The following is a 10,176-nucleotide window of genomic DNA, read 5'->3' on the forward strand; positions in this document are numbered from 1 at the left end:
CTCTCTTTCCATAGCCCTGTATCGATCCCCAAACTAATCCCACTGCCCCGCTGTCTCCCCATAGCTCAATCCCGAAACTAATCCCACTGCCCCGCTCTCTCCCCATAGCCCTGTATCGATCCCCAAACTAATCCCACTGCCCCGCTCTCTCCCCATAGCTCAATCCCCAAACTAATCCCACTGCCCCGCTCTCTCCCCATAGCCCTGTATCGATCCCCAAACTAATCCCACTGCCCCGCTCTCTCCCCATAGCTCAATCCCCAAACTAATCCCACTGCCCCCACTCTCTCCCCATAGCTCAATCCCCAAACTAATCCCACTGCCCCCGCTCTCTCTCCCCATAGCCCTGTATCGATGCCCAAACTAATCCCACTGCCCCGCTCTCTCCCCATAGCCCTGTATCAATCCCCAAACTAATCCCACTGCCCCCGCTCTCTCCCCATAGCCCTGTATCGATGCCCAAACTAATCCCACTGCCCCGCTCTCTCCCCATAGCTCAATCCCCAAACTAATCCCACTGCCCCCACTCTCTCCCCATAGCCCTGTATCGATGCCCAGTATGACACTGGGGCTCACGTGTTTTGTGCGCAATCCACCCATTTCCTTTTTCCCTCTTGATCAGATTCCGAGGAGTCGTCTGCGTCGGATGAGGATGAAGATGAGGAGGAGGAGGAAGATGAGGAGGAGGAGGAGGACGACAGCGCGCAGGAGGAGATTGGGGTGGAGTACTTGATACAGGGCGAGGCGGATGATGGCATACTCAGCCAGGAGCTGGCCCCGGCTGACTCCAAGGGGCCCAAGAAGGAGATAACGGACATTGCAGCGGCTGCAGAGAGCCTCCAGCCCAAGGGCTACACCTTGGCCACCACCCAGGTATCCGAGGAGCATGTGCGGAGGGTGTGGAGAGTCTCCAGAAGGATCTAGATAGGCTGGGCGAATGGGCCAGGAACTGGCAAATGGAATTTAATGTTGGCAAGTGCGAGGTGGTCCACTTTGGTAGGAATAATGGTAGGAAGGACTATTACTTACGTGGCGAAAAACTGCAGCAGGCGGCGGTGCAGAGGGACCTCGGGGTCCTTGTGCATGAGTCGCAAAAACCCAGTCTGCAGGTGCAGCAGGTGGTCAGGAAGGCGAATGGGATGCTGGCCTTCATAGCGAGGGGGATTGAATATAAAAGTAGGGAGGTCCTGCTGCAGCAGTATAGGGCATTGGTGAGGCCGCAGCTGGAGTACTGTGTGCAGTTTTGGTCGCCGCACTTACGCAAGGATATTTTGGCCTTGGAGGGAGTGCAGAGGAGGTTTACTAGGCTGATGCCGGAGTTGAGGGGGTTGAGCTATGAGGAGAGGCTGAATAAACTAGGCTTGTACTCGTTAGAGTTTAGAAGAATGAGGGGAGATCACATTGAGACGTATAAGATGATGAATGGGATGGGTAGGATAGAGGTGGAGAGACTCTTCCCGCTCAGAAAGGACAGTAGGACTAGGGGGCACAGCCTCAAGATAAAAGGGGGGCGGTTTAGAATGGAGTTGAGGAGGAACTTCTTCACTCAAAGGGTGGTGAATCTCGAATTCTCTGCCCGTTGAAGTGGTGGAGGCTGCCTCGCTAAATATTTTTAAGACGCGGGTTGATGGGTTTTTGATAAGAGAGGGGATTAAGGGTTATGGGGAGAGGGCGGGAATGTGGAACTGAGCCACGACAGATCAGCCATGATCTTATTGAATGGCGGGGCAGGCTCAAGGGGCTGGATGGCCTACACCTGCTCCTATTTCTTATGTTCTTATGCAGTGGGTCAATCTGTAACTCACTCCCGGGTATCTGTTATTCTGTATATAAACTACCCCGAACCCCTCGATTAGATTCCAGTCTGTAACTCACTCCCGGGTATCTGTTATCCTATATATAAACCACCCCGAACCCCTCGATCTGTAACTCACTCCCGGGTATCTGTTATTCTGTATATAAACCACCCCGAACCCCTCGATTAGATTCCAGTCTGTAACTCACTCCCGGGTATCTGTTATTCTATATATAAACCATCCCGAACCCCTCGATTAGATTCCAGTCTGTAACTCACTCCCGGGTATCTGTTATTCTATATATAAACCACCCCGAACCCCTCGATCAGATTCCAGTCTGTAACTCACTCCCGGGTATCTGTTATTCTGTATATAAACCACCCCGAACCGCTCGATTCGATTCCAGTCTGTAACTCACTCCCGGGTATCTGTTATTCTATGTATAAACCACCGTGGATTGGCCATGTTAGATTGTCCTTTGGCATGTTGGATGCATAGGGTAGAGGATTTGGTGGGGTAAATACGTGAAGTTACGAGAATGGGGCCTGGGTGGGATTGTGCAATCTTGATGGGCCGAATGCCCTCCTGCGCACTACATTCTATATTGATGGGTTAGTATTGCAATCTAACGATTGCCTGGGTGGGATTGTGCAATCTTGATGGGCCAAATGCCCTCCTTCTGCGCACTACATTCTATATTGATGGGTTAGTATTGCAATCTAACGATTGTCTAACCTTTCTTACTGATTTTGTGTCTGCAAGATTGTATTTCGGGATCTGTCCTCAAATTATCCTGGTATCCTGATTGGATTTGTTCCCCAATCTTTCACCGCCTTCCCTACAAGATTGCCAGTCCATTCTGTTGTTGTCCCCCGACTTCTGTGGGAGGTTCTTTGAGATAAATGGAGGGTTAATGATCTTTTTCCCTGTTCTTGGCCCTTCCCCAACCCCTCCCTATTCACTTATAATTTCCGATAAGCTCCATTTTGCTGCTTAGCCCGTCAACGTAAAGGGGCTGGGCTTGCCGCGTGGTTACCCCTGCGCTCCGGGCGATGTGAACTTGTCCAATTGGCCCCCCCCCCCTCGGGAGTGGGGCCACCACCGCGGGAGTTGTGGTCACTCTTGTTTACGTGTGTGTCTCTCAATCTTGACAGGTGAAGACCCCCGTCCCTTCTCTCCTGCGCGGGACCCTCCGTGAGTACCAGCACATCGGCCTGGACTGGCTGGTCACCATGTACGAGAAGAAGCTGAACGGGATCCTGGCCGACGAGATGGGCCTGGGGAAGACCATACAGACCATAGCCTTGCTGGCCCACTTGGCCATCGAGAAATGTACGTCGGGGTTCGCTGGCCTGCGCGAGGCGGTGGGAGGGCTGTGTGGGTGAGGCGTGGCCGGTGTCCGAGAGCTCCCTCTCTGTACGACCGTGGGGTAGTGATTGGCACACCTCCCGTCCCCAACATGTTACAGTATTCAGCTATTTACTCCCAGCATTCCAGCTTGTAACACATGCACAAACAGGAGTTGACTCTTAATTCATATAAGAACATAAGAAATAGGAGCAGGAGTAGGCCATCTAGCCCTTCGAGCCTGCCCCGCCATTCAGTAAGATCATGGCTGATCTGTCGTGGCTCAGTTCCACATTCCCGCTTTCTCCCCATAACCCTTAATCCCCTCTCTCATCAAGAACCCATCAACCCGCGTCTTAAAAATATTTAGCGAGGCAGCCTCCACCACTTCAACGGGCAGAGAATTCCAGAGATTCACCACCCTTTGAGTGAAGAAGTTCCTCCTCAACTCCGTTCTAAACCGCCCCCCCCTTTATCTTGAGGCTGTGCCCCCTAGTCCTACTGTCTTTTTTGAGTGGGAAGAGTGTCTCCACCTCTATCCTATCCATCCCATTCATCATCTTATACGTCTCAATGAGATCTCCCCTCATTCTTCTAAACTCTAACGAGTACAAGCCTAGTTTATTCAGCCTCTCCTCATAGCTCAACCCCCTCAACTCCGGCATCAGCCTAGTAAACCTCCTCTGCACTCCCTCCAGGGCCAAAATATCCTTGCGCAGGGGCGGCGCCCAAAACTGCACACAGTACTCCAGCTGCGGCCTCACCAATGCCCTATACAGCTGCAGCAAGACCTCCCTACTTTTATATTCAATCCCCCTCGCTATGAAGGCCAGCATCCCATTCGCCTTCCTGACCACCTGCTGCACCCCTCACGTCTCCCTTAAAATTCTTTTAATCTTCCGTAACATTTTCAACTTGCAGCTCAACCTTACAACGCTTTAACTCTCCAACATCTCCTTTGACCCTCCGAGTCCGTACTGTTCACGGTTCTCTCACTAAACTCAACAATAAACCCTCGGTCCGTTTCCCTCGACTCCCTCCCTGGTCACGTACCCATCCAGGCGCCTCTGCAGCGTTAAAGTTTTCAAGGTTTGTTTTATTAGTCACGAGTGTGGCTTACATTAACACTGCAGTGAAGTTACTGTGAAACCACGGTCCGGCGCCTGTTCGGGTCAACGCACCCTCACCGGCACGTCTTCTCAGACTGTGGGACGCAGACACGGGGAGAAGGTGCAGACTCCGCACGGACGGCGACCCGAGGCCGGGAATCGAACCCGGGTCCCTGGCGCCGTGAGGCAGCAGTGCTAACCCGCTGTGCCGCCCCAGATGTTGCCAGTGTGCCTGGTTCCACCACCACCACCACCTCTGGCTCTGCGTGAAAAGCTTCACCCCTCACGCCTCCCTTAAACTTTCCCCTCCTCTCACCTTGAACCTGTGCCCCCCCCCTATGAAATTGACACTTCCACCCTGGGGGGAAAAGCCTCTTGACTATCCCCTCTCTGTCTCTGCCTCTCATCATTTTTGTAGACCAGGTCTCTCCCCCTCGGCCTCCATCTTTTCCAGTGGAAACAATCCCAGTTTATCCAGCCTCTCCTCATCGCCCTCCAGACCAGGCAACATCCTGGTGGACCTTCTTCGCCCTCTCTCTCTCCAAAGCTTCCTTCTGGTCGTGCGGCGACCAGAACTCCACACAATACTCCAAATGCGGTCTAACCAAGGGTTTAAAAAGCTACAACATGATTTCCCAACGCTTGTACTCTGCCCCAGCCGATGAAGGCAAGCGTGTGATACGCTACCTTAATCATCTTGGCCACTTTGTGGACCTGCATGCCCAGATCCCTCTGTATTGTTATAAAGGAGAGGTCGGTCGACCCCGCCCCCCCAAATACCGTGAGGACTAACACCTAACCACTTGCAGGGGAGTGCCTCCCCTCATAATCTGTTAACGTGAGCCCAAGAAAAGAGGGAATATCTGCCTTGCAGCAACTTCTAGTGGTTAAATCAAAATAGTTCCCTCTGTAAAATCAAGCAACACTTTATTTCACTAACTAACAGTGAACAGGTTAACTATTAACAAGCGCAATAAAACACGGTTCTAATGGAATGCTGTTTGGGTAATTACAATTCCTACTTGTTAACAAAAAAAATGCAGTTTGTTAGTCACACTCTCTAAATTACAGCCAGGTTTGTTGAGTCCTCTGTTCGTTCTTCTGTCTGGAATCTTTATCTTTTGGTACCTTTGCTGTTCAGATGAGGCTTTCTTTTGAGACACAAATGCCATAAGCACCAGCAAGTCTGTCCCTCTCTTTCTTGAGCGGTGGCAGCTGTTCCTTCCAATTCAAACCACTGCGCCCACCCCCCAATACCGTCTCTCGTACCCCTGTCGACATATCAACGTTTCCCACTGGAGGATTGCTTCTTAAGAACATAAGAAATAGGAGCAGGAGTCGGCTGTCTGGCCCTTCGAGCCTGCCCCGCCATTCAATAAGATCATGGCTGATCTGTCGTGGCTCAGTTCCACATTCCCGCCCTCTCCCCATAACCCTTAATCCCCTCTCTTATCAAAAACCCATCAACCCGCGTCTTAAAAATATTTAGCGAGGCAGCCTCCACCACTTCAACGGGCAGAGAATTCCAGAGATTCACCACCCTTTGAGTGAAGAAGTTCCTCCTCAACTCTGTTCTTGGTTTAGTTTGTGCCATTGCCTCCTATCTTTTATACTCCTGATGACGTATGAGTGTTTCCCACAGTAGGATTCCATCTCGGTTTAGTCTATGCCATTGCCCCATCTCTTGTACTCCTCGTGACGCATCAATATTCCCCACAATACAGTTGGTTCGAGGTTGCCAACACCATCGATTTCAAATTCAGTAGGTGCTTGGTAACCAAGAGCCTAATTTAAACTGGCTAAAATGCAAAAACAGATCCTTGTGTTGGCAACACTACTGCCTGGCCCCTCGACACGTTTTAATTTGGGCTTTCAGTACCCCCGCACCTTTTTTAAAACTCTAAAGCGCAGAAAAAGCGCCATCTGCTGAAGAGACCACACATCTGAGAACTACACAAACATCGTAGTCATAGAGGTGTACAGCATGGAAATAGGCCCTTTGACCCAACATGTCCTTGGCGCCCCTTTTTTTCAAACCAAGACTAGTCCCAATTGCCCGCATTTGGCCCTTATCCCTCTAAACCCATCGTACCCATGTAACTGTCTAAATGCTTTTTAAAAGATAAAATTGTACCCGCCTCTACTACTGCCTCTGGCAGCTCGTTCCAGACACTCACCACCCTCTGTGTGAAAAAATTGCCCCTCTGGACCCTTTTGTATCTCTCCCCTCTCATCTTAAACCTCTGCCCTCTAGGATTAGACTGCCCTTTCTTTGGGAAAAGATATTGACTATCTCGCTGATCTGTGCCCCTCATTATTTTATAGACCTCCTACGCTCCAGAGAAAAATGTCCCTGTCAATCCAGCCTCTCCTTATAACTCAAACCATTAAGGTACAGTAACATCCTAGTAAATCTTTTCTGCGCTCTTTCTAGTTTAATAATATCATTTCTATAATAGGGTGACCAGAACTGTACACAGTATTTCCAAGTGTGGCCTTACCAATGTCTTGTACAACTTCAGCAAGACATCCCGATTCCTGTATTCTGACCGATGAAACCAAGCATGCTGAATGCCTTCTTCACCACTCTGTCCACCTGTGACTCCACTTTCAAGGAGCTATGAACCTGTCCCCCTAGATCTCTTTGTTCTGTAACTCTCCCCGACCATTAACTGAGTAAGTCCTGCCCTGGTTCAATCGACCAAAATGCATCACCTCGCATTTACCACTAGATCCTAACGTTCTAAACACCTCACCCTGGTGAGGTTGGCACTTGACCTGTTGAGTACTGTTTTTTCCTTTGCTCCTAGGTAACTGGGGCCCCCACCTCATCATCGTGCCCACGAGTGTGATGCTGAACTGGGAGATGGAGTTTAAGCGTTGGTGTCCCTCGTTCAAGATCCTCACCTACTACGGGGTCCAAAAGGAACGCAAGATGAAACGCCAGGTACAAGTGATGGGGAATGGTTTGGCGGAGAGAGGGAGAGGTGCAGTCATTATTTCCCACATCAGGAGGGCTGAGACCGAAGTGTGGGTGGCATCCATCCCTTGGACACCCGTCAACCTACAGACTTTTGGGGGAGGGGCTCTTCCTGCAAGAGATGGTATGGTCTCGCTAACCAGAGGATTTTCACAGTAACTTCATTGCAGTGTTAATGTAAGCGCACTTATGAATAAACTTCCAACTACTGTCAGGCTAAGGAGCACACAAGTGGAGTTTATGGGGCATTGTAAGTGAATAGAGATGGGTCCCACCCATTCTTTGGTTAGTGAGACAATACTGTGATCCTCCCCCACAAAAGAATTGTTAGGTTGACGCTTGCCCAAGTGTTGGTGTCAGAGTGGTTTTCAGTGCATTGAGGGTGGCTCAGTGGGTTATCACTGCTGCTTCACAGCGCCAGGGATCTGGGTTCAATTCCTGGCTTAGGTGACTGTGCAGACTCCACACGTTCTCCCCTGTCTGCGTGGGTACCCTCTGGGTGCTCCAGTTTCCTCCCACAGTCCGAAAGGCGTGATGGTTAGGGTGCTAAATTCTTCCTTTAAAGTTTATTTATTCACCACAAGTAAGGCTTACATTAACACTGCAATGAAGTTACTGAGAAAGTCATCCTAGCCACCACACCCCGGCGGCTGTTAGGGTTGGTGCAGCTAACCAGCGCTACTTTCAGACTGGGAGGAAACCCACACAGACATGGGGAGAACATGCAAACTCCACACAGACAGTGACCTGAGCTGGGAATCGAACCCGGGTCCCTGGCACTGTGAGGCAGCAGCACTAACCCACTGCTACCAATTCTCCCTCAGTGTAACCTGAGCAGGCGCTAGAGCGTGGCGACTGAGGGATTTTCATCGTAACTTCATTGCAGTGTTAATGTAAGCCTTACTTGTGACACCGATTATAATAAACTCCAAACTATTGTCAGGCTAAGGGGTGCGCAAGTGGAATTTATGGGCGGATTGTAAGTGAATAGAGATGAGTCCCACCATGCTTTGGTTAGTGAGCCGGATTAAGGGGTGACCGGTGGGGGGGAGGTAGAGGGTGGACGCCGCATGGGTTTTCACGGTGTTCTGGATTGTCGCCTGCGCACAGGGTTGGACGAAGCCGAACGCCTTCCATGTCTGCATCACGTCGTACAAGCTCGTTCTCCAGGACCACCAGGCTTTCCGCCGCAAGAACTGGAAATACATGATTCTGGACGAGGCCCAGAACATCAAGAACTTCAAGTCGCAACGCTGGCAGTCGCTGCTGAATTTCAACAGGTCCGTACCCGTAACGGTCCACAGGCTGAACTCTCACTCCCCTCTACACCGAACCTGTCTCCCAAAGCTCAGGCTGTACCTGTCCTGGGAGTGTTTGATGGGGAACAGTGTAGAGGGGGATTTACTCTGTATCTAACCCCGTGCTGTACCTGTCCTGGGAGTGTTTGATGGGGGGACAGTGTAGAGGGAGCTTTACTCTGTATCTAACCCCGTGCTGTACCTGTCCTGGGAGTGTTTGATGGGGACAGTGTAGAGGGAGCTTTACTCTGTATCTAACCCCGTGGTGTACCTGTCCTGGGAGTGTTTGATGGGGGGACAGTGTAGAGGGAGCTTTACTCTGTATCTAACCCCGTGCTGTACCTGTCCTGGGAGTGTTTGATGGGGGGACAGTGTAGAGGGAGCTTTACTCTGTATCTAACCCCGTGCTGTACCTGTCCTGGGAGTGTTTGATGGGGGGACAGTGTAGAGGGAGCTTTACTGTGTATCTAACCCCGAGCTGTACCTGTCCTGGGAGTGTTTGATGGGGGGACAGTGTAGAGGGAGCTTTACTCTGTATCTAACCCCGTGCTGTACCTGTCCTGGGAGTGTTTGATGGGGGGACAGTGTAGAGGGAGCTTTACTGTGTATCTAACCCCGAGCTGTACCTGTCCTGGGAGTGTTTGATGGGGGACAGTGTAGAGGGAGCTTTACTCTGTATCTAACCCCATGCTGTACCTGTCCTGGGAGTGTTTGATGGGGGGACAGTGTAGAGGGAGCTTTACTCTGTATCTAACCCCGTGCTGTACCTGTCCTGGGAGTGTTTGATGGGGGGACAGTGTAGAGGGAGCTTTACTCTGTATCTAACCCCGTGCTGTACCTGTCCTGGGAGTGTTTGATGGGGGGACAGTGTAGAGGGAGCTTTACTCTGTATCTAACCCCGTGCTGTACCTGTCCTGGGAGTGTTTGATGGGGGACAGTGTAGAGGGAGCTTTACTCTGTATCTAACCCCGTGCTGTACCTGTCCTGGGAGTGTTTGATGGGGGGGACAGTGTAGAGGGAGCTTTACTCTGTATCTAACCCTGTGCTGTTTTATTGTGTTTCCAGTCAGCGCCGTCTCCTGCTCACTGGGACCCCTTTGCAGAACAGCCTGATGGAGCTCTGGTCTCTGATGCACTTCCTCATGCCGCATGTCTTCCAGTCCCACCGGGAGTTCAAGGAGTGGTTCTCCAACCCACTGACGGGAATGATCGAGGGCAGCCAGGAGTACAACGAGAACCTCATCAAGCGCCTGCATAAGGTAGCAGCCTGTGTTTTCACCCCACCCCGCTCGCCCTCCCTCCCTCCCCCTTCGCTCAGACAGGTAATCTGAAATGGGGGCTGGGGGAGAGGTGACCGAGGGAGGGCATAGCGGCTGGAGGGGGTTACAGAGATAGGGAGGGGGCTGTAGGGGGGCTGGAGGAGGTTACAGAGATAGGGAGGGGGCTGTAGGGGAGCTGGAGGAGGTTACAGAGATAGGGAGGGGGTGTAGGGGGGCTGGAGGAGGTTACAGAGATAGGGAGGGGGTGTGTAGGGGGGCTGGAGGGGGTTACAGAGATAGGGAAGGGGGGTGTAGGGGGGCTGGAGGAGGTTACAGAGATAGGGAGGGGGTGTAGGGGGGCTGGGGGGGTGTTACATAGATAGGGAGG

At 51.5% G+C, this 10,176-nt stretch overlaps 1 protein-coding gene across 1 annotated transcript in view; it reads left to right on the top strand.

Moving 5' to 3' along the window:
* LOC145340462 (chromatin remodeling protein SRCAP-like) overlaps positions 1 to 9,788 on the top strand; it is a gene marked incomplete at its 3' end in the record, with an annotated part of 35,696 nt that extends 25,908 nt beyond the window's left edge. Inside the window, 5 exon segments of the mRNA XM_080184930.1 lie at positions 623 to 873; positions 2,951 to 3,128; positions 7,063 to 7,199; positions 8,343 to 8,512; positions 9,596 to 9,788. Coding sequence (XP_080041056.1) covers positions 623 to 873; positions 2,951 to 3,128; positions 7,063 to 7,199; positions 8,343 to 8,512; positions 9,596 to 9,788 — 929 coding nt within the window.
* Between the last annotated feature and the right edge of the window lie 388 nt (positions 9,789 to 10,176).

This window comes from Carcharhinus amblyrhynchos, unplaced genomic scaffold, assembly GCF_965287045.1.
Source record: "Carcharhinus amblyrhynchos unplaced genomic scaffold, sCarAmb.v2.hapA chromosome_1042, whole genome shotgun sequence".
Classification (NCBI taxonomy): domain Eukaryota; kingdom Metazoa; phylum Chordata; class Chondrichthyes; order Carcharhiniformes; family Carcharhinidae; genus Carcharhinus; species Carcharhinus amblyrhynchos.